Source organism: Scomber scombrus, chromosome 14 (genome assembly GCF_963691925.1).
Source record: "Scomber scombrus chromosome 14, fScoSco1.1, whole genome shotgun sequence".
In the NCBI taxonomy this organism is placed as follows: domain Eukaryota; kingdom Metazoa; phylum Chordata; class Actinopteri; order Scombriformes; family Scombridae; genus Scomber; species Scomber scombrus.
The window spans coordinates 9,123,557-9,147,827 of NC_084983.1; the positions used below are offsets into that span (position 1 = coordinate 9,123,557).

Here is a 24,271-nt window from a genome sequence, read left to right on the forward strand (position 1 = left end):
AAAACTGTTAAAGTAAATTCAGACAAACTGAAACTTGAACACATTAGAACCTTGTTATGAATACCACAGTTTTCTCTTCTCAGTGTGCAGTGAAGCTGGCTAAGATGGTGGGGTACGTCAGCGCAGGTACAGTGGAATACCTCTATAGCCAAGATGGCAGCTTCTATTTCCTGGAGCTCAACCCTCGTCTACAGGTGGAACACCCCTGTACTGAGATGGTGGCCGACGTCAACTTGCCTGCTGCCCAAATGCAGGTCAGTGTCACACACGCTTGCGTTGCTAGGACAGGCACACTCACTCTGTGTTACATCACGTACGACACATTTGTGTCCGTGACTGTACAGCAGCCTGCAAAGTTAGCATGCTTCACCGCTTTGCACTAGATGGGCCCCCTGTCTCCATGGCAACGGGCTGCAAAAGAAAGGGGCAATAATCAGTAACGTTGTAGTAGATCCAGTGGTTGTAGCCTCAATTAGTCACGTGGTCTTTTCTGCAGTGTTTAGGATTGTGTGTATGTAGGTCATTGGCAGCCAAGCTGAAGGCCGGTGTTGCGGGGAAAGCTGTGTAGTGAAGCTGATTGGGTGTTACTGTGGGAGTGGCGCTTTCTCTGGCAAAGAGGAAGTCACCCACCCATTGTCTTATGCCAGGAAACTCAGTCTCCGTCAGCTAGATGTTGTGAATCAGCTGTCAATAAAACTGTAAACATCATGTTGACACCAGTCAGATAAGCAAAGTGGAGAGAATATATGTGCTATAATTCAAAGCTTCTGTAATACACATAGTATGTGCTTTAATGTGTTGTCCAGGGCAGATTCCATGTCAATTAAAAAACATGTGTTGTGTTTATTCCATTATCTGCTGTTAGATTGCTATGGGTATTCCTCTTCACCGGATCAAAGATATCAGGATGCTTTATGGGGTCCAGCCCTGGGGAGACTGTCTCATTGACTTTGAGGGTCTGTCAACAGCCCCCTCCCCACGGGGACATGTCATTGCAGCACGTATCACCAGTGAAAACCCTGATGAGGTGAGCTTCACTCTCTCCTGATCCATAAAATGTTTGCAGCTAACAGTAACACAAAGTCTATGATTTTCTGTTGTGGTTCTAAACCTTTTGTTTTGACAAGTTTCACTTTGTAATTCTGTTGTAGCATAAATAAAGACCATCATTATTATTATTATTATTATTATTATTATTATTATTATTATTATTATTATTATTTAAATGTCAGCCCTTGCTGTTTTTGGTTAATCAGAAATGACATATGGTCTCATTGCAGGGTTTCAAGCCAAGCTCCGGAACAGTGCAAGAGCTGAATTTCCGTAGCAATAAGAACGTGTGGGGCTACTTCAGTGTCGCAGCGGCTGGTGGACTGCACGAGTTTGCTGACTCCCAGTTTGGTCATTGTTTCTCTTGGGGAGAAAATCGGGAAGAAGCCATCTCGTGAGTAAAAAGTTACTGCTTATGTTAATACATATTTCTAATGTAAGATGTCAGTCGTGCAATTTTCTTATATTTTTTTCATAGTTGATACAGGTGGTTATGTCTTAATCTTTTCTAGCAATATGGTGGTGGCTTTGAAGGAACTGTCTATCAGAGGAGACTTCAGGACCACAGTGGAATACCTCATTAAGCTGCTGGAGACTGAAAGCTTTCAGCATAACACCATCGACACAGGCTGGCTGGACAGGCTTATCTCAGAGAAGATGCAGGTATGCAGAGATGGTCTAGCTGTGGTGGCTCGAGGCTTAGGCTCCGTTAGCTATCATGAGATAAGATATGTTTGATATACTGACCCACATTATAATACCAGCACTGTAAGCCGCAATGGATGTTAGAATAATAGTGGCTCATCCTTCTGGCACTATGCAGATTGAATTTGGGCTTGACTTCTTGCTGACAGAGAAGGTTTGTTGCATTTATTCTGGGCAAAAAGTAAAGAGTATTTTGTATGCAGGCAGAGCGTCCTGATACCATGCTGGGAATTGTGAGTGGGGCTCTTCATGTGGCAGATGTCAATCTAAGGAACAGCGTGTCCAACTTCCTACATTCTCTGGAAAGGTAAAAATGTGCCCTGTCACAGTAATTCTTTTCAAATACTAGCTGCAGGAAACAAAAAAACAGTGTTTCTGAAGATAAAATGATCTCTGACGATATGATCTCTGCTGTGTGACCAGGGGCCAGGTACTGCCAGCACACACACTACTCAACACTGTGGATGTGGAGCTGATCTATGAAGGTACTAAGTACGTCCTGACGGTGACACGCCAGTCTCCCAACTCCTACGTGGTCATCATGAACACCTCAGCTGAAGTGGACGTCCATCGGCTCAGTGATGGAGGCCTGTTGCTGTCTTATGATGGCAGCAGCTACACTACCTACATGAAGGAGGAAGTAGACAGGTAAGAGTAAACTAGGATTAGGAATGAATAAGGATCATTAGAAAAAAATACCAAAGAATAGAAGAAGGGTTCACTGGAAAAAAAGAGCAATTTAAAGAAAAGTGTTAATAGTGCTAACTCATTGTACTTTTTTGATACACATAGTTACAGTTTTCTGATTCTGGCTCTGATATTTTATATAGACTAAGTATTTTTTCTTTCTCTACAGGTATCGAATCACAATTGGGAATAAGACTTGTGTTTTTGAAAAGGAGAACGATCCCTCACTGCTGCGATCTCCTTCAGCTGGAAAAATCATCCAGTATACAGTGGAGGATGGCGGGCATGTGTTTTCTGGCCAATGCTATGCTGAGATAGAGGTACAGAATATTCATCAATAATCCGCTCAGATTTCCTTCACTTTTGTTGAATTGATTTTATAGATGTAAACTCAATGTTTTTATATTCCAGGTGATGAAGATGGTAATGACCCTCACAGCTATGGAGTCTGGTTGTATTCACTATGTGAAGAGGCCTGGAGCAGCACTGGAGCCTGGCTGTGTCATTGCCAAACTGCAACTGGATGACCCGAGCAGAGTGCAACAGGTACTGTGTGTTTGACTAATGCAATCTACACAGGTAGATGGGGTACGCAAAGTAGGATTTTCCATATACTACCAAATGACCTATGATCATTTAAGGTCCCAACACAAATTTATATTCCAAGTAGGACATAAAATGTAAGTTTCATTTCCCTCTATTCAGAGTAACAAAAGTAATATTATGCAATTAAGCAGAAAACTGAAGCTGCCAACAAAGATAAAAGCTCAATTATCCGAGGGGAACAGGTGTGTGTGAGTCAGTGGAAGTGTCTGACCCAAGGTAATGTTGGGAAGTTAGGGGAGGCAAAAAGACCAGCTGAGTATAATAATGGTGAGGGAGACCACCTTTGGTAAATGTGTCACTAACACACTTGTTAGATAACCATGTGAAGACAAAAGTGTAACCTACACATTTTGGACTACTTTCTTAGACAGACATTTTTCTGGCTGGCAGCAGATTTCTTCAGCTAAAATGGTTATGAAATATGCTTAAGAAATATTTGTGTTTGCCTTGTAGGCAGAGCTGCATACTGGGGCCTTGCCTACAATCCAGGCAGTAGCTCTGAGAGGGGAGAAGCTGCACAGAGTCTTCCACAACACACTGGATCACCTTGTTCACATCATGAACGGGTTCTGTCTTCCTGAGCCTTTCTTCAGTGTTAAGGCAAGAATTCATACACACCTGGGTACACACAACATCAGCTCTTACAACTGTAAGCAGTTCCTTTTTAAAAAAATATACCTTTTCTGTCTTTTTTTAGTTGAAAGAGTGGGTAGAAAGGCTGATGAAAACCATGCGTGATCCCTCTTTGCCACTGCTGGAGCTTCAGGACATCATGACTAGTGTGTCAGGTCGCATCCCTCCTGCTGTAGAGAAGGCCATTAAGAAGGAGATGGCTCAGTATGCCAGCAACATCACCTCTGTGCTCTGCCAGTTCCCCAGCCAGCAGGTGCTTCACAACACATGCACACACCACCCTAACTACACTCACTAAATTCCTCTTAAACAAACCCTGTCGACTACAGTAAAACTCCTGCTGAGCACCTGTCACTGTCCTTTTTTTATTTGCCATTCATGTAGATGTAGATGCAAAATACCTGTGGATTTGTGTTTTTTAGGGACATCAGGCAGGAGAAAGGCTGCTGTTGGATTTAGGTGGTTTCAGTGTAACCCCTATTCTCTGACAAGAGAGGGATTGGCTATGAATGATATGTTAAAATCTGTTAAAAGAATAGTAACATTATTATTGTTTTCCAGTGATTACTTCTTCTAAAAGTTTTTTTTTTTTAGTTTGGCAGTGAGATCTCTCAACTGTAGTGCCAAGTTGCACTCCACATTCCCATTGGCTCAAAAAACACTGTGCCCACCTCCTCTTGACTTCTTGTACAGTTTTCTTGCACCAACAGATTATTTCAAAATATATATTCAAATGACTATCTTTGTCCAAGTAAGCAGTAAAAGTTAGGTGTGTGTGTGTGTGTGTGTGTGTGTGTGTGTGTGTGTGTGTGTGTGTGTGTGTGTGTGTGTGTGTGTGTGTGTGTGTGTGTGTGTGTACTCAGATTGTCAGTATATGTCAAGAATTTGCTGGATTATTTAAAAATCACACTGGGTTTGATGTGCTTTGATATTCATGCATATTTTGTGAATTTTGGTATTTTAAGCATAGTTCTAGGTGTATTTACAAACATCACGCCCAGTTAGGATCTCACATTCTTTGCTGGTTTCTGTTCACAGTTTAGCTTAACAACAAGCTAACTGAGGGATTCTCAGCACCTTTGGGATTAAATGCTATTGAGTTTTTATCGCTGCTGGGATTAAGTGCTTATATTGTTTATCTCTTTTGTTTCAAGATTGCAAACATCTTGGACAGCCACGCTGCTACTCTTAACAAGAAGTCAGAGAGAGAAGTCTTCTTTATGAACACGCAAAGTATTGTTCAGCTGGTGCAGAAGTGAGTATCTCACACATTGATCACTCAGATGTATTGTACACGCGATGACCTGATTGTACAGATGAATTTGGAAATCATAGATCTGCAACAATTCCCCTGTCAGACACAATGTGTAAAGGGTGTTATTTGCTGCATACCATTCACATTAGATCTAATTTGTTACACTGATTCGCCGTATAGATTTTGGTTTCCCAGTCACTAGATAATACCGTCCACAGATTGGTGCCTCCTCTGCATTCTTCTTTGTTTCAAATAAGACTTTTTTCTCCCACAGGTATCGCAGTGGCATCAGAGGTCACATGAAGGCGGTGGTGATGGACCTGCTCAGACAGTACCTGAAAGTAGAGATCCAGTTTCAGAATGGTGAGTAACAGCAGCTACACACTGTTTTACTGGTTTCATAGACTAATTGTTGTGATTTGTCGCTGTATGAAAGAGCAACATGGTTTGAACTTTCCTCCTGCTCTCCACGTGTATCAGGAGAAGTGCAGTTACTCATCCTCTCCATGTGATGGAGCTCTGTCATGAATGTTAACATAAATGTTCCCCTGTGCACGACTAACCAAAGCCCTTATTTGTTGGCTTGATAACAGGACACTATGACAAGTGTGTGTTTGCACTGCGTGAGGAAAACAAAGGCGACATGGCCAATGTGCTCAACTATATCTTCTCCCATGCCCAAGTCACCAAAAAGAACCTGCTGGTTACAATGCTGATTGTAAGTGTGGTTCCTTACTGTGTGATACATTTCCCTTTCAAGACCTCTCCTTTTGTAGGGGATATTGACTCATTCGTCATATCTATATTCATATTTCAGTCTAGTTCTAATTTAGGGTACACTGGCATTTCATTGAGGCACTGCTCATGTTTATTGATACATGGATATGTTTGTGTACATATATGTGTGCCCAGCAATGTGTGTCACAGTATGTTATGTAATGCTATATGTTGTGTTATGCTACCCTATCTCTAGGACCAGTTGTGTGGCCGTGATCCCACACTGACAGATGAACTGATGGCCATCCTGACTGAACTCACCCAACTTAGCAAAACAACCAATGCCAAAGTGGCACTGCGTGCTCGGCAGGTCAGATTTTCACACTTTATTCTGGCTGACAAATGTATTCTATTTTCCATTGACTCAATATTCAACAATTGCATGGCATATGCTGCATGGCAATAGTGTATTGTCAGCAGAAGGGATACAGAATTATGCTTGCTTAAGCTCTAAGTTTAAAAAATAAAAAGTCTTTTGAAGCAGATAGTTGCTTTGCTTTATGTAGGAAGTTATTGACCATCTACTACTTTCTCAGCATTGGACTTAAATTCTTTATCCATTAGCCATGGTGACAGGATTTCACCAGCAGGTGTCACTATTCACTCTGGCAGAAAATATATAGATATTCATTTATATGGAGGAAAACAATAGATAAATGTACCTAAACATTTTAAAATGTCTGTGACTAAAACAGTCAAGAAAGTGTAAAGAGAGACAGTGTTAGAAAATATGAAGACAAAAGAAGCATTGTAGGCAGGCTCATACCTAATGATTAAATAGTATATTGATGATATGAGGTGAGTTGAGAGTAAAGGACCTTCCACTTTCATCTTCTTAACCCAGGTGTTGATAGCTTCCCACCTCCCCTCTTATGAGCTCCGACACAACCAGGTGGAGTCCATCTTCCTCTCTGCCATTGATATGTACGGACACCAATTCTGCATCGAAAACTTGCAGGTAGGCACTAAAAGTTAGGACTTGCAGTTGGGACTTCATTAAATGAAACAACAGTTAGAGATGGCTAATTGTCTTTTTTTTCTAGAAACTGATCCTGTCAGAGACTTCCATCTTTGATGTTCTGCCCAACTTCTTCTACCACAGTAATCAGGTAGTAAGGATGGCTGCCCTTGAGGTGAGAGGAAAAACAATCTGAGTCTATAAATCACGTTACTTTTACTTCATTTGAATGCATGTTAAAATGCAGGAAATTCACATATCTCACTAATATTATTTTTCTGTGGCTTTATCCCTAATACCTGCAGGTGTACGTTCGCAGAGCATACATTGCCTATGAGCTAAACAGCGTTCAGCATCGGCAACTGAGGGACAACACATGTATAGTAGAGTTCCAGTTCATGCTGCCCACCTCACACCCCAACAGGTATCACACACGCAAAATCCCTGCAACGCTCACATGCTCTCTACCACCTTTCCTGCTTCTCCCCCTTTTAACGGCACCTGTGGACAGGATTCAGTATTTAGTATTCAGTACTAGACATGCATATTGAATTTGCCACTGATAACAGTGATGTTGGCGAGTAGGCAGCACTACCATATATATATTTGGTAACAGCTTTATCAATCTATATCTACAAGAATTTTCTGGAGTTCCTACTCAGTGCCTTACTTTTTGTGCCCTATCCACATATCTTTAATCAGATGAAAATCTAGTAGTGATGTTACATTTTAAAACGAGTGCAGCAGTGAAAAGCTGAGCTGGAAGTCCTGTGCCTCGCAACCCCACTTCATCCTTGGTGCCCCAGGTCCTTTTTTAAACCCTCTCCCACCTTCCCGAGCCATGTGTGTGTTCATTGTTTTTCTCCATGTAAATGCTCCTCATTTGCAAAAGAAGGTATTTTTGCAAGACTGAAAATACTTTTTTTGGGGTTTGTCAAAAGCGTGTGACAGCCATGAGCAGCAGCAAAGCCCCCAGCCTCAAGAGTCTCATGTCAGTTGCTCTTCCTCGTGAGTTCTGGTAAAAATAAAACATAGGGGGCGCTCTTATGCCATATAAAACTGAAGCATTAGAGAGAAACCAGAGACAAACTTGGGATTTGCATTGTTCATGCTCAGCATTTGAAAAAAAAGAAGAAGCTTGTAACAGACACAGTTCTGTGGCTTTTCTCTTGCACTTGCGTTCCGCATCCTACCTGTGTGATTGTGTTCAGTTCGTCCGTGTTTGAATGTGTGTATGTGTATGTGTATTTGCTTGCTCACTTTGCACCGGCAGTATGCGTCTTTGCCATTTTTTCAGTTTCAGCTTCTTTACACAGTTAGTCGCAGAAATCCTTCGTATGCCATCACATACTCATTTTATTGCATGCTTGTGATTTCACGTGTCTGGATTAACCCTCACTTTTGGCTCATCACTGTGAACTAAAGACAGCATGAGAGTATGAAATGATCCTCTGTCTTTGTTGAGTATGTCTCAAGAAAAGGAGGCCCTCACGATTTCCTAATGCATGTTGTAAAGGGAGCAGTCAGGAGGTGAAATGTGTGTTGGAATGACTACAAATATATTTGCACAGTTTATCTTCCATGTTTACATTCATTGCATTCATTTAGGTATTGATCAATTCATATTAAACACACACACACACACACACACACACACACACACACACACACACACACACACATTGCTACACCTTGACTGTCTCCCTCTCCTGATATTTGCCACTAACCACTCAGTAATCAATGTTGTTTGATTGCAGAGGGAACATCCCCACTCTAAACAGGTATTGTAAACACTCTTCATTGCATAGACTACTAGTGACCGTAGATTAGCTAGCTGCATGGTCAAGTAATTCATGTTGGGATTAATTCTTCTGGTGATTAAGTGTTTGTTTTAATTGTTTGATGCTTTTGAATTAAAAAAAAAAAAAGAAAGAAACTGATTTAGCATCTGGAATGTAGTCTGGTTGATAAACACAATGTTTCTTAATTTTACTGACTACAGCATGGCCCTCAACATTCAGCCTCTGTATCAAACATTTTAACTTAAAAAAAAAAGGAAAAAAAAGTGTATGTGTACGTTTGTGTGTGTTTGTCTCTATGTGAACGAGTGTTATGTTCTTGACTATCGTGTGTACAAGCTTCACTATTGTGGACATTTAAAATAATTTGGGGATGCAATGTGGTGTAAGATAAATAAAAACACATTTTAAGGAAATGTTTTAAACCAGTGCAAATCGCCTGAAACTGAAATGTAGTTGTGACTGTCCTGCCAGGAAATTGTCTGCTCCAGTCATGGAAATTGTAAAAGCCACGGACACAAAATTAATGGAAACTAAACCCCAGGACCTTAAAGCACAGGATAGTAAATCTAAGGATGATAATGCTGAGAAGACAAATGCCTCAGATTCGGAATCTATGGACAGGTTTGACAAATAAAATCTCTAGAGTACTTTCAATGGGTGAAACTTCTGGGACAGCTTCTGTCAATCGGAGGACTAACACCCAGCGTGAGCACTTTAAAGGGTCTTTCTGGTGGTTTTAATTTTCCTTTGTCTTGTGAAGTAAATATTTTCTCTGTTTAAATTTGACTAACATGGTCTGTCAAAACATCCCTCCCAATCCTGTACAGCTGCTTTCACTGTTCAGTTGTTATAACAGTGGAATTGTGTTACTACTTGCTTTTTATAATTGGAAACTCATTCACTTTGACATTCTCTATACTAAATGTTTTATTTCATTCATGTCAATGGGACACCAGAATGCTTAATAATAGTATTGGATTATGCTGATGAGGTATATCAAGCTGCATCCAAAACTAATCTTCTTCCTCTCAATATAGTTTATAATAGACAATGCAAAATTTGTTCTTGGCTGTCCTTTTTATTGTACAATGTATGACTCTTAATTAGCCCTCTCCCATCATAAGAAGACAGTTTATTTTTTATGATACCTTTCTCCTCTGATTATCAAGACATTCTATACAGCTCTTCTATTTGTCCCTGTAGTCTCCAATAACTAAATCTTTTCACTTGATCAAAAATACACTGTCTTCTTATTATAGGATCAGTTGTACACATCCATAATCTCTATAACTTTATTACTTAATGCTATCACTGATCTCCTGATTTTGTATGTCTTATCATTTAATATGTATTGTTTTATGTTTGTTTTTTGGTTTTTGTCATATTTGGTATCATTTAATTCTCTTGTTATTTTTGTTTTTGGTTAAATGTTTTGTTTAATCGTGCTCATGTTGAGGACCCCCTTGAAAACGAGATGCTACATCTCAAGGGGTTATTCCTAATTAAAGATTTCCAATATTCCAGCAGCTCAAACTTGATACTGCTGAAAATCTGAGGGGTTAAAAGTGGTTTGAGGTTCTTAAAGCTAGATGGGGGGACATCTTCACAGAGCCAGTATGTTGCTATGGTAGATTCTCATTGTATGTGCTCTCTGATAACATCCTAGGATGTCATTTTCATCCAACCTAAACCACTACGGCATGGTGCACGTGGCCAGTGTGAGTGATGTTTTGCTTGACGCATCTTTTACACCACCTTGTCAGCGCATGGGAGCCATGGTCGCTTTCCGCTCCTTCCAGGAGTTCACCAGGTCAGTCCTTGTATGAAAAAATTCTAAACTTAGATGTTTTTCATCAGTAGGTGAAGATGATATTTGAAGTGTGATTAATGGTATGTATGATTTTCTTCCTCTACAGGAACATAGCGGACGTGATGAGCTGCTTCTCCGACTCTCCTCCCCCAAGTCCAACTTTCCCAGAGGGAGGTAATCCTGTCCTGTACGGTGAAGAGGACAACAAGGTGACAAGAACAGACTTGTATTCTGATTGTCACAGGCTGGTCATTGACCTGTATGGATGTGTATCTTTAAATGAAATGTGGATTTGTATTGTCATCCAGAGTGTCCAGGATGAACCCATCCATATCCTGAATGTGGCGATAAAGACAGACAGCGACATTGATGACGATGGCCTGGCATCCATGTTCCGAGACTTCACTCAGGCAAAGGTCTACAACAAAGCCTTTGTTTTATTTTTAATTCTAGCACAAGAAGTTAAATGTTTGGAGATGGCTCAGAAAGATCTTTTCATCCTGACATTTTCCCTTTTTATCAATCCCAGAAATCTCTGCTGTTTGAACATGGCATCCGTAGGCTGACTTTCCTTGTGGCTCAGAAGGTGAGGGTCTTTATTCATCTTTACCAAGTCAATCTGTTTGTCACAGTCTGCTTCCTTGCATGTCACCAGTTCAATTGTTTTTGAGTAGCATGTCTCAAACATTTACAATTTGTCCAAGCATCTTTCTTTTTTAACTACTAATTTTTTTTATTAATGACTTATATATGATTACTGTTCATTTTAATAATTTGAGGTAATTTGCATTTTAAATTTAGCTTAATTTCTCTTTGTCTCTGTATCTCCTTCTGCATGCCTTGCTTTTGCTGCATTTATGATGAAAGGATTTCAGGAAGCAAGTCAACTGTGAGGTGGACCAAAGGTTTCATGTAAGTATAGGAAGAAAGTAAATGAGGACAGGTGCCTCCTTGATTTGAATCACTAGATAAGTATTGTTGCATTTGCTAAAAACAGAAGTCAGCAATAGAATAATAGACTCATGTCTCTGTCTCAGGTGATCTTACAGTTACAAAAGACCCCACCAGGTAGATGACAGTTAGCTGGAACATATAATTATTTGTACTGGCACTGAAGGTCCAAAGCATAAGTGTTGTTATTCTGCATATTTATAATTCTTGTGTTTTCTTTTTATTGTTCCGCCAAAAATATGTTGTGGCATGGCTGGCCAACAAGTGTGCTATGACTTTTGGTAGTGATCTGATGCACAGTTTTCACACAATTAGTCATTATGTAGTGACAATTCTTTGTATCCACTCCAATAATATGTGGATGCTTTTGGCTACTTTAAACTTTTTTGTTTAGCTGTGTCTCTTAGTCATTAAACTTGGTACATTTGGTCGCTGTTTGGAGAAACGGCATCAACAGCGGCTCCATGTTTTTTTTCCTCATGTTTTTGGTTAAAAACTCTTTAACCTTGAGGCCTAGAAGAAGACTTTGTTTTTGGTGGATTCCTTGGATCATTATGAAACTTTTCAAATCAGGAACACCCACCTGCGCCTTACCAGATTTTCTGCCATTTTCATCCCCTATCCTCCATATTTTATCCAACTTTCACCAGACTTGGCACATACTATATTTACAATAGTCACATTTGTTTTTGATGACTTAACATTTTCCGATTGGCTTCCAAACTGGAATGGGCGGAGTTCTTGGGAATAGATTGCTCTTACTCCTTTATGCAAAGACTAACAACCAAATCAACCAAAAATGGGGCATGTGTGCACATGTGAGCCCCAAGTGACCCTACAAAGTCTCATGTAACATTGCCCAAGGTGGCGTTACATTAATACTCATTTTTAAATAACTGCTTTTCTATCACCATTACATGGCTTGTATTTGGTAAACATGCCCACGCATACTTACAGTCCATATATTAACATGAGCGACTGAGTGTGTTGCCTTGTGGCCATTTATAGGACCCTTTGATTTTTGTCATTTTACCTTTTCTAGTTTGTTTTATAGTAGACATCTCAGTAGAGGCAGATAAATTAGTAAAGAGAGTATACTCATATGCCTTCATAGGTTTTATCAAGCAGTGACTGCTTCATCTTTCCATTAGAAGCAATGGAAACATGAAGCTTACTCGACTGCCAGCGTAAATAAATAAACTTAACCCACCATTGTGCTGAATCAATAAAAGCTTAGGTTAACAACTGTTCGCTTCAAGACTTCATTAAAGCCCCTGCACCAATTCATGGCATAGATTTTTTCACCTTTAAACGTCAATTATAAGTTACCTGCACCAATGTGTGCACACATTTTTAGCATGGACAGCCAAGTAGGAATTGAACCCCCAATCATGGCAGTTTTGTGACAGTCCTTGTTGATTGTGTGATAGTACAGTGGACTGCATTTATCTTTCCAGATTTGACCCACTATCAACACCTTAATAGTATTCAGATGAAGAGAAAGTGATAATAACAGGGATTTGGGAAAGGATTAAACTTTGAGAAGTACCATGATCTCCTCTGTCATTTGGACAATAGGCGTTGATTTTTCTTTAGGTGGGACCACAGCCTCTGATGAGAGCTATTTATGCCAGCTACTGTGACTGTCATTATGTGCCCCTTGTTACATAGAGGTTGTTTTTTCTTTGTAGTAGCACCATTCTGCGTGCTCACCCTAAAAAAAACTATATTGTAGAGGTGGTGAATATGATGTGTAATCACAGTGTCAAATCACAGCTGTGGACATTTTCCAGTGTGTTGCTCTGTCGTTATCATGTAGGCTGTGAGCTGATGAGTGCATCTCCAATCGGTTTGGCATTGTTTTGGCAAGTGGGACACTTCATCTGATAACGTCAAACAGGGCTAGCGGACATTATTCAGAGGATCAAATGTCTCTTTGGAAAAAGGAAATGTTTTATTCATTATCGTAGTGAGTGGTGCTATATATGTAGCCTATTACCATGACTGTGTGAGCTTGTCGTCAGAGTGAATACACAGTGATTCCCTGATAGATAAATTACTATAGTAAAGGTGCACAAGGCTCTGATGATCAGTGCATAATACTCTATACACACTGGTGTAGCAATTTAAGAAATGCCCAGAATAGCTTATTTTCACTTGCTGTGATTAGGTTTATTTAGTTGATGCATGTCTAACTGATTTGGTATTTTTAGCACTAAACTGTTGTTTAAAACCAAGGTTTTTGTTATGAAGACTTGTTGATGTTTTTCCAACTCTATCTCATTATCTTCCAGAGAGAATTCCCCAAATTTTTCACATTCCGTGCCAGAGACAAGGTAAGTGTCTACATATTAAACACAGTATGTCAAATCATCACTCCTACTGTGGGAAAAAAATGTTTGATGGCCCATGTGGGAAAATAGCAAGTCTATTTAAAAAATCTAGGTATATAACTTATCTAAATGTGAACAATTTATGAAAAATGCCATGTAGACACATTTTTCATTTAGCCAGGAGATCATTCAAAACTGTGTTGTGGTTATAAGAAACAACTTTTCACCCCTTTGGCAGTGTTGAATTTCACTTCATCACAGTTAGTGATGGCTCTTCCTCTCCGTTACCCCTGATAGTTTCACTACAATGACACCGCCAAAACTCATTAAAGTAATGAACTCTTTAATTATGTCTCCCATTTAAGAGAAATGACACCCATTAGGAGCTTTCTGAGATTGAGATTGGCCGTGATTTCATTTACTTAATACGGTGTGGCTCACAGGCATCTTTCTACTCTTATATGAACTCAGTGTTCCTGAAATTGCCAATCTGAGCTATTTTTGTTAATGGAAGAGATGATGGCAGTGAAGACTTAATTTGTAAAGAAAAAGTTCCTGTGGGAAGTCTTTTGTAGTGTATTGCTGTTTGTGACTGTGTCCTGCCCGTGTCTCAATAGTTCGAGGAGGACAGGATCTATCGGCACTTGGAGCCAGCACTAGCTTTCCAGTTGGAGCTCAACCGCATGCGCAATTTCGCCCTGACTGCCATTCCTTGTGCCAACCACAAGATGCACCTGTACCTGGGTGCAGCCCGTGTGGAGGTGGGGACGGAGGTTACAGACTACCGTTTCTTCGTACGAGCCATTATCCGCCACTCTGATCTGGTCACAAAGGTGAGAACACATAAGGAAAATAATAAATTAGCATTATTTTATCACATCAGCTTATTTTGTTCTTTTTGGATGTTTTGGATCGTACACAGCTGTTTGTGTCTTTTAATTTAGATTTCACAAATTAATCATACCTGCTCCTACTGACTGTTTTTTTTTAAAAATCTGTTCCTTCGCTAGGAGGCCTCTTTTGAGTACCTTCACAATGAAGCAGAGCGTCTGCTGCTGGAGGCCATGGATGAGCTGGAGGTGGCTTTCAACAACACAACTGTACGAACAGACTGTAACCATATATTCCTCAATTTTGTCCCTACAGTCATCATGGACCCATCAAAGGTTTGTGAAACAATCACACACACATGCACAATTCTGATACACCATTAGCCCACAACTCACATTGTTAGTAACGAGTTGAGCATTGGCCTCGCACTAATCTTTCTCTACAAACTTGTGTTCAGATCGAGGAGTCTGTGCGCTCCATGGTGATGCGTTACGGCAGCCGCCTGTGGAAGTTGCGTGTCCTGCAGGCCGAATTGAAAATTAACATCCGCCTGACTCCGACAGGAAAGCAAATTCCCATCCGCCTCTTCCTCACCAATGAATCAGGCTACTACCTGGACATCAGCCTGTACAAGGAGGTCACTGATTCCCGAACGGGACAGGTGGGGCCCAAAGACCGACAGGTGGGGCACTCATACATTTTCCATCTCATCTGCTTGCTATCAAGTCACTGGCAAAGGGCGTCTGCTCCATCCTGGAAACCTCAGCTCTCAAAATGCAATTTATTAGCCTCTTGTAAAGTTAAAGATGTTTTTATTTTTTATTTTAATGCAGTTGAAAATAGAATTTCTGGCTTTAAAATTTGGTGAGTAGAGATCCAGTATGGTGTCTTGCCCTTCGCCAGATGGACAGTTCTTTTAAATATGTTTCGCCTCGCAGCTGATCTGGTAAGTTACACTTCATCCATCCAGCCATCCCTCCATCTATCCATCATCACATCTATCCACTCAGGAGTACGAGAATCTTGAGTAGCCATAGTAGGATTTGGTAAATTTTACCCAAAACAATGAAGAAAAAATTCTTGGGTTCACATTTCCCACGTTGTTTTACTGCCGGTTTTTGTCACATTTGCTCATTAATATTGGATATGAGAGAATTAAATTTCCATTTAAAGATTCTAGACATGGTTGGAAATGGTCTGGTACAATTTCCTGCAGTTATAATCATTTGAGAACATTAGAGAAAATTAGTAATGTTGGGAGATTATAATAATCCAGTGTCTAGTTGTGAGATAATGTGGATGTCCTAGTGTGAAGTGTAGTACTGTCAGGACATAACAACACACTGTTAATCTTTCTTAACTTGCTGTGGGTCTACAACAATAAGTGATTGGAAGAGCCTTCTTATAAGAGGTGGCAAGTGAATGGTTCTGTCTGAAAATATATAATGCTGTAGCTTGATGTCCTCTCAAGGCTGTCAGCACTCCCTGTCTACACAAAACATTGTTCTTTAACATCTGAGTCATGCGTCTGTGTAAATATGTGCATTAGTGCATAGTACAAGAGATTTTTTATCTACACTTTGTACTGGTTAATCTTGTAGCAGTGGGATGACAAATATTCTTTTTCATCCGCATCATCATTCCCAAAATCATGATTACCTTAATGCCAATGTTAATGAAGAAGTCATTACATCCATTAAGTGACTCTCTGCCTCCTTTCTTGTCCAGATCATGTTCCAAGCATATGGAGACAAGCAGGGTCCTTTGCACGGCATGCTCATCAACACACCCTACGTCACCAAGGACCTGCTGCAGTCTAAGCGCTTCCAGGCGCAGTCTCTGGGCACCACCTATGTCTATGACTTTCCAGAAATGGTTAGACAGGTAAAGTGAAAAAAACCCCAACAACTATTAACTGACATCTTGAGTATTGTGTTTAGATTATAGCATACATGCAAATAATCTAGAACGTTAATTCTGACTATGGCGTCTCTTAATCCAGGCTCTAAAAAAGCTGTGGCACTCTACCCAAGCCTTTGCCGAGTTGCCTAAATGCCCTCTTCCCTCTGAGCTGCTAACCTTCACAGAGCTGGTTCTCGACGCCCAGGGTCAGCTGGTGCAGATGAATAGACTGCCAGGAGGCAATGAGGTTTGTTTTTTAAAGCTTTATACATGAACAGTAAGAATAAGAAGACATTTTAACACAATCTTTATCTTCATTGGCAGTACTGTGTCCCTTGTAAGAATGTTCCTCTGCTCTGTCTGTTTAGATCGGTATGGTGGCATGGCGGATGACCCTGCGCACGCCAGAATATCCAGCCGGACGCGAGATCATCGTCATAAGTAATGACATCACGCACAAGATAGGGTCATTTGGGCCCCAGGAGGACATATTGTTCCTGCGAGCCTCAGAGATGGCGCGAGAGAGCGGCATCCCTCGAATCTACATCGCAGCCAACAGCGGCGCGCGCATTGGCCTGGCAGAGGAGATCAGACACATGTTTCATGTGGCCTGGCAAGATCCAAATGACCCCTATAAGGTCAGTTTTTTGCTATCCAAAAGCATTTAGCCTTTTCTTTTCTTGCCTGTTAAAATATTTATTGTCATTTTTTCCTTTGCATTCACATCACTGTCTATCATCAACTAAAATGTCATTGTTATATTTACCTCTGCAGGGCTTCAAGTATCTCTACCTCACACCTCAGGATTATAAGAAGGTTTCAGCCCTGAACTCTGTGCATTGTGAGCATGTGGAGGATGAAGGAGAATCTAGGTAAATCTTTTTTATTAAAATGAATACACTTTGTGAGAAAATGACAAGCTGGTGTAGAATCAGTGGCAATGACTGTATGATTTAAAGCTCACAATATTACAACCAAGGTGACAGTGGGAGTGGGAATGCTACTGGCCGGTCACGTCCGGCTGTGAGTGAATATATGTGTTGTCATGCAGGTACAAGATCACTGACATCATCGGAAAGGATGAGGGGCTGGGTGTGGAGAATCTGAAAGGGTCCGGGATGATTGCTGGAGAATCCTCCCTGGCTTATGAGGAGATCATCACCATGAACCTGGTAAGACTGAAGTATGCACACGTGTACTAAAAACACACGCATACATGTTTTCTCCTTCTTAGCCTCGAGCTGTAAGCTTATGTGATTTCAACTACAGACTTGTCCAAACAAAGAGTTCATTTCCGTGCAAGCTTTCATCCAGTATCTTCACACTTATCAAAAGCCTTAACATGATTGTCTTGCCCTATAGGTCACATGCCGAGCCATAGGGATTGGGGCCTATCTGGTGAGGCTTGGACAGCGAACCATTCAAGTGGACAACTCTCACATCATCCTCACTGGAGCTGGAGCACTCAACAAGGTAAATGTCAAATATATATATGTGCATTGCAGTACAGCACAAAGAGTCTTTCCCTAGTGTTTTTAATTGAAAACACAATACTGGTGTGTATGTCTGCGACACTAAATGAGTTATCTCTGAATTCAGACAATTAATGCATCTGCATTTTAATGAGGAATTTAATATAAATATTCATTAGTTGGCTATTAAAATTTTCCACTAATATGAGAGGAAGGAAAGGAGCTCTGTGTGCATGTCTAAACACAAATTCCACATTATTAACCAGGCCATGACAGGGTCAAATGATGTGTGTGTATAGACAAAAGAAAAGAAACAGGCAAAGTGCGCTTTGATTTTGGTGCTTGTTTCAACTGGGCGATCATGCCTCCTTCTATCTTCTGCTTCGTTATTTTCTACTAGGATTCCCTTTCAATCCCAACGACAGGCCTGCCTGCCACTCATGGTGGAATAATTGAAAACGAACCATGAAGTTGTATTTGCATAGAAATAGAGTGACATGCCTGAGGCTGCAGCACAGGACACCCATATCATTTATTTTTAATCAAAATGAAAACTTTTGCTGAGGCAGATTGTTTCCCTGCATGCAGTTGATTGGTGTGTGTGTATGTGTGTATGTGTGTATGTGTGTGTGTATATGCATGCCTACACGCTTCACTACCTCCTTTTGCTTTCCATTCTTTGTCCTTGTCAGTGCATTAAGATGACTCCATTTCAAATTATATGACAGGTCACAACATGACAAATCATGCAAATAGCCCAATGATGGTGTACCTATTTGCTGAGAGCTCAATCGTTTTTAGATGTCCCCACTGTTTAGCTCCATTTGTGAGAGTGCACCCAGAGTAATGGTTGCTGACAAGTGTCCACAATGTGGAAAGTATTGCAATATATTCTTTGTTTACAATTGATTGTGTGTATTCTAAAAGGGTGATTTTATTTTATTTTATTTTAAAAAGTAAGGTTGTTTTTTTTCCTCCTGTTCATCATCATGTGGTTTCCTGGCTATTAACTGAAACTTAATGGAGAGCAGGAGGCTCCCACCTAGAGATCATGATTTCATTAGCTGCTGGAAAGCTCTCATATTTTCATGGGGCCTGGATAGTAACTACTAGCACAAATACCCCAGTGAGCTGTTACATCCAGTTGGCCTCTCTTTTCTTCCTCCCAGTCATCTCCCTCTGTCCCTGCTCCTATATCCCCTTCTCCTCTCTCTGCTGTGAAATCTTAATGAAGCCAGCGATGGCCGGAGGCACAGGGGCTTTGTGTATGTCAAGGTGACTGCAATGTTTCTTGGGGCTGCAGGCTTTCCTGACAGCTTTAGGAGAGTGCCCTAGATTTGTAGCCAGATACATAACCATTAATGGTAATAAAGAAAGTAAATGATGGCTGAAAAGGTGAGAGCGGAGGGTAGGCATTGAGCTCCTCTCTGATTTTTATGGAGCCATGTCAGGACTCTGCCACCTGTTCTTTCCTGCTTATGAAAATAGGGTGGGCTGGGAGTGAGGTTTTATGGCTTCAGGTTGGCACAGGGGCATTTTCGAGGGCAAAAGTAGTTTGGTGGCTTCTATCTCACCATAATAGCCTTGTGTTATCACAGAATTCTGAATAAACACAACTACTATGAATGTGAACCACTTGCAAGCATGTAAATGAAGTGCTTTGGAGAAAGGGCATGTGTTAATATGCGCCGTCTGTTGAAAGTCCCCCAGGTAGAGTGGCAGGTGCTGCCACCCACCTGTAACTGCTGTGATAGAGATTTCTGGCTGCTGATCACCTGTATTGACGAGGCAGTGGGGCAATGTAATGCAGGGTCCCTGCTGTTACCTGGCATGTCTGTGTGCGATCACATTGATCCACCGCTCCTCGGACCAGAAGCCTGGTGACACCTTCCATTCTGAGCCAAGGTTGCACAACATGAGCAGTGGATTAACTCTGTTTCCTCCGTTGGAGTGCAGAAAGCAGAGGCTGTTACAGGTTAAATCCAAACTAAATTAAATTGGGCAGAAAACTTCCGCTCTGATTTTCAAGTATTTTTCACAAACAGAGCTGAAGCAGTTTTCTGCTGCATGTGACTCAGTGTGATTTACCCTTTAAAAGCCTCGTTAACATCAATGGTATATGCCTAAAAAGCCAGAGTCAAATGTTGGAATGTCAAGAGGAAAAAAATATTACCATTAAATCTGAAATGAACACCTTTTGTATTTCCCTATGCTAGGTGCTGGGCAGAGAGGTGTACACATCGAATAACCAGCTTGGTGGAATTCAGATCATGCACAACAATGGTGTGACCCACAGTACTGTTTGTGATGACTTTGAGGGAGTCTACACTCTCCTGCAGTGGTTGTCCTACATGCCCAAGGTAATATTTAGCTGTGGTGTTGAATAAGATGCTTTCAGTGTAATAAATGTGCAGTTCATTTATCATAATGTTTAGAGCTGTTTGTGGGTTTTTTTATTTTTTTTTATTGTAAAATAAAGACATTTCTTTTTTCCAGTGTAACTCTAGTCCAGTGCCCATCCTCAAATCCAAGGATCCTATCGATAGGCCGGTGGACTTTGTGCCTACAAAGGCTCCATATGACCCTCGCTGGATGTTAGCGGGACGTCCCAACCAGAGTGAGTGCCTTGTCTGAGTGTCCAGAGGAGGAATTATTCTTTAAACTCTTTTTTTTTTTTTTTTTGGGGGGGGGGGGTCTCTTTGATCCCATTTTTAAAAAAACATCACTCATCTCATCTGATAAACATCTAGTATGTGTCCTTTTTTCCTCTCACATTCAAGTCGTGCTAAAATGATGTGTTTATTAATTGGTTAGTCAATGAAATAAGATTAATTAAATCATTTAACTCATTTATGAATTCATCATTTATGGAGTAAAATGTCAAACATTTGCAATCAAGCTCTCAGTTGTTAGGATTTCCTGCTTTTCTTTGCTGTTGTATAATTGGAAATTCAATATGTGTATGTTTTGGATTATTAGTGGTATGTTAGACAAAACATGCAATTTTGAGATGTCAACTGAACATGTAACAGTTGGATTTTTATATGTATTTTATAGACCAAATGTTCAATGTTAATGACTAACTGTTAGTTGCAGCCCTACATTCAAGCCATCCTCTGCTCCTGTTGTGCTAAAAGCTCGTATTACCTTATATTGCATTCTGGCTCAAGCTATGATGACAATGATTCATACGCTTTTGCTTTTGCTCATTTCCCCTACTAATCCTCTCCATCCAAAATGCTTTATCAGCAGTTGTGAACCCGGATTTTGCTTTTTTGTTGTTTAAAGTAAATATAAAGATTTATCATTTCAGCCTGATATTCCCTGGTTTAAAGGTTGAAATAATTCATTACTAGAGAGAAGCTGTTAAGAAAGAAAGAGAGAGAGAGAGAAAGAGAGAGAAACGGTGAAGCCTAATATCAGGGTGGTAAAGGCAAGATCAAGATAGCACCAAAATGGATGCAATGTGTTTTACACTGCAGGTCAGGACTGAGCAGGTTCCACATCAGTGTAATTACAACTTTGAACAGCAAAGAGATTGTTGGGGGGTGGGTGGGGGGAAACAGTCAACGTATCTCGTAGTGATGAGTGGCGAGGCTTAATTGAATTGTAACCTCATAGACTGGGTATGTTTCTCTGGGTGTGCATGCAGAAAAAGAGCTGAGCAAACCATCTTTTACAGTCATCCATCATGGCTGCTGCCAAGATTACAAATTCTGAGCTTAAAAAAAAGAAATTACACAGCTTTGGAGAAATGAGAAAGAAAGCTATGGATTGTAAAAAATAAAAGTTTTGCAACAATTAACTCTTTTTTTTCCTGTTTCACCTTTTTTATTTTTTTTATCTGTATATTAAGGTCCAAAGGGCTCCTGGCAGAGCGGTTTCTTTGACCACGGCTCCTTCATAGAGCTGATGCAGCCATGGGCTCAGAGTGTGGTGGTAGGCAGAGCCAGGTGAGTGCCCAAGCAGAACTCTAAGCCCACATGACACACTGCCAAAAACTGAATCAGTTCACACCGTGGAGAAACCTCTTAGCTTGACATACACATCAGCGCTGAAAATGGCCTCTCTTCACAGACTGGGTGGTATACCTACTGGAGTGGTTGCTGTGGAAACCAGGTCAGTGGAGCTGTCTATCCCAGCCGATCCAGCCAATTTGGACTCGGAAGCTAAGGTAAGGGGGGGAGGGGGTCACTCAATGCGTATTATCAAGCGTGAAAAGACACTAAAGGATTTAGACATTTACAGATGCCCAGGGAATAATGCTGACTCTGATTTTGTATATTTAGATCATCCAGCAGGCAGGACAGGTGTGGTTCCCAGATTCTGCTTTCAAAACCGCTCAGGCCATCAAGGACCTGAACCGAGAGGGCCTCCCTCTTATAGTGTTTGCCAACTGGAGGGGCTTTTCTGGCGGAATGAAAGGTACTTCTGCTTTCATGATAATCAGTCAATCTGGTATCAACCTGCTCAGCGTCTCATTCGCAGCTCTCCTTCTTAGATATGTACGACCAGGTGTTGAAGTTCGGGGCCTACATCGTGGACGGGCTGAGAGAGTACAAGCAGCCAGTTCTGGTTTATATTCCCCCCCAGGCTGAGCTGAGGGGAGGCTCCTGGGTTGTTATAGATCCCACCATCAACCCCCGTCACATGGAGATGTACGCTGACAAGGACAGTCGGTGAGTTTGACGGAAAAGAGGACAGGTCAAGTTGTCATCTTTTATCGCACCACCTTTTGTTCACTTAAACCATTCTCGTCTCCAGAGGTGGAGTGTTGGAGCCCGAAGGAACAGTGGAGATCAAGTTCAGGAGGAAGGACCTGGTGAAGACCATGAGAAGAGTTGATCCGGTTTACACTGGCTTGGCTGAAAGATTGGGTGAGTCCCCCTGGTTCAATTCTAATTATAGCTCTTTACAGGCATCTTTGTCCCCTATAGCCTCATTCTCATTTGTAGTATCTTTCTTCCTCCCATACTGTTTTAGTAAGAAGAAATACATCAGGTGGGATCATGTGTGCATTCACTGTTGTTCTTTAGTCGCTGTTGATTGTATCATCTTCGCTGCACTCCCTTGGGAGACGTGTCAATCACAGCCTGCTCGGATCAATCACCAGCTCTCCCGTGCTACTTATTGATTTACATTGGAGCTCAGAGAAACTGCGGCCCAATGCTGCGTGGATTTGACGCTTTGGGCCAATTGGTGGAATGCAGGGTTTGAGAGCTTACAGATTGGAATTGACAGAAATCAGTCTTTGGTGACAGCAGCAAAGGGTTTGGAGGGGGAGGAGGGGCGCTTTAAACAAAAGGCCGTTAACAGGAGTTACTTCACAGCTGCATACTCATGTTGAACTTGATTTGATGGTAATGGGATTATAAGCAAAAGGCCAAACGTGAAGACAGAATTGTTGGCTTTCACACCTAAACTGTAATCCCTGGTGTACCAAGTAGGATTAACAGCGAATTCTTATCCATAGACTCATCCATATGGTGTTTACGCTGTTATTTTTTAAATTCATTGGACTTTGCTCTTCACTGTCTCCAACAGGAACTCCAGAACTGAGCCCCCCTGATCGTAAAGAGCTTGAGACCCAGCTAAAGGAGCGTGAGGAGTTTCTGCTGCCCATATACCACCAGGTGGCTGTGCAGTTTGCAGACCTCCACGACACCCCAGGTCGTATGCAAGAGAAGGGCGTAATCACGGTGAGCACTTTTTTCTTCTTTGTTTTTTTAAATTTTTATTCTGTCTTGCGTGCATGTATCGCTGCAGTATAAATGTGCATTATGTGAATAAGTTGAAAAGCCCACAGGGGGATATCAGTCTAGATGCTGCCGCACCTGCCAAGTGAATAATGATTCGTCTCACCAGGCTGTGAGGCTCGTCCTCATAATTATCTTCTGATGACCCTGGTCAATCACCTTAGAAAGCACAGAGCAGCCCCAGGCGCCATCTCAGTCTGTGCCTTCCCAGTCCCATCGTTCACATACAACACACACACACACACACACACACACACACACACACACACACACACACACACACACACACACACACACACACACACACACACACACACACACACACTCACATGACCAGAGGGGTGTTGAGGGGTTGATGGCAGTCAGGTTATTTCCACAGTATAGTCTGTAAATACTCACTAATACTGCTCTGTATTTTGTAATCAAGTACATTAGTTTTACAAGTGCTGTATTTAAAATACAAATCCATATCAATAGTGAAATTAATATTATAACCTGATAACCTTGTTTCATGAATCCACACATATTAATATGGCCTATATGCAATCAGTGGATTACAGTATCTGTCAGGAATTCTCATATTAAATGTTCCTTTTTTATCTGGTTTAACAGTGTCCACCATTCAAGCCAGAAAAAAGTATCCATATCCATGTACATTAAAGTGTACATAAAGAATAAAATTCATTTCTTCATGTGATGATATAAATGAGATGTTGAAGTAGCTCTTCATAAATGTATTTGCT

At 41.0% G+C, this 24,271-nt stretch overlaps 1 protein-coding gene across 5 annotated transcripts in view; it reads left to right on the forward strand.

The window, feature by feature from the left end:
- acaca (acetyl-CoA carboxylase alpha) overlaps positions 1–24,271 on the forward strand; it is a 33,665-nt gene that overhangs the window by 5,591 nt on the left and 3,803 nt on the right. For 2 of the 5 annotated variants that reach the window (XM_062432773.1, XM_062432770.1), the window contains exons 11-52: positions 84–254; positions 866–1,027; positions 1,281–1,444; positions 1,563–1,713; positions 1,959–2,062; positions 2,179–2,403; positions 2,612–2,762; positions 2,854–2,988; positions 3,502–3,648; positions 3,746–3,934; positions 4,836–4,936; positions 5,211–5,299; positions 5,530–5,654; positions 5,910–6,023; positions 6,558–6,671; positions 6,757–6,846; positions 6,977–7,095; positions 8,429–8,452; positions 8,945–9,094; positions 10,140–10,283; positions 10,390–10,492; positions 10,592–10,699; positions 10,813–10,869; positions 11,151–11,195; positions 13,529–13,570; positions 14,185–14,400; positions 14,578–14,733; positions 14,856–15,080; positions 16,127–16,282; positions 16,401–16,547; positions 16,669–16,938; positions 17,075–17,172; positions 17,352–17,472; positions 17,663–17,773; positions 19,989–20,132; positions 20,269–20,389; positions 21,629–21,725; positions 21,850–21,946; positions 22,062–22,197; positions 22,274–22,451; positions 22,537–22,649; positions 23,317–23,471. In XM_062432773.1, coding sequence (XP_062288757.1) covers positions 84–254; positions 866–1,027; positions 1,281–1,444; positions 1,563–1,713; positions 1,959–2,062; positions 2,179–2,403; positions 2,612–2,762; positions 2,854–2,988; positions 3,502–3,648; positions 3,746–3,934; positions 4,836–4,936; positions 5,211–5,299; positions 5,530–5,654; positions 5,910–6,023; positions 6,558–6,671; positions 6,757–6,846; positions 6,977–7,095; positions 8,429–8,452; positions 8,945–9,094; positions 10,140–10,283; positions 10,390–10,492; positions 10,592–10,699; positions 10,813–10,869; positions 11,151–11,195; positions 13,529–13,570; positions 14,185–14,400; positions 14,578–14,733; positions 14,856–15,080; positions 16,127–16,282; positions 16,401–16,547; positions 16,669–16,938; positions 17,075–17,172; positions 17,352–17,472; positions 17,663–17,773; positions 19,989–20,132; positions 20,269–20,389; positions 21,629–21,725; positions 21,850–21,946; positions 22,062–22,197; positions 22,274–22,451; positions 22,537–22,649; positions 23,317–23,471 — 5,565 coding nt within the window. The remainder of the gene's footprint in view (positions 1–83; positions 255–865; positions 1,028–1,280; positions 1,445–1,562; positions 1,714–1,958; positions 2,063–2,178; positions 2,404–2,611; positions 2,763–2,853; positions 2,989–3,501; positions 3,649–3,745; positions 3,935–4,835; positions 4,937–5,210; positions 5,300–5,529; positions 5,655–5,909; positions 6,024–6,557; positions 6,672–6,756; positions 6,847–6,976; positions 7,096–8,428; positions 8,453–8,944; positions 9,095–10,139; positions 10,284–10,389; positions 10,493–10,591; positions 10,700–10,812; positions 10,870–11,150; positions 11,196–13,528; positions 13,571–14,184; positions 14,401–14,577; positions 14,734–14,855; positions 15,081–16,126; positions 16,283–16,400; positions 16,548–16,668; positions 16,939–17,074; positions 17,173–17,351; positions 17,473–17,662; positions 17,774–19,988; positions 20,133–20,268; positions 20,390–21,628; positions 21,726–21,849; positions 21,947–22,061; positions 22,198–22,273; positions 22,452–22,536; positions 22,650–23,316; positions 23,472–24,271) is intronic. The other 3 variants (XM_062432774.1, XM_062432771.1, XM_062432775.1) reach the window with 3 other exon arrangements.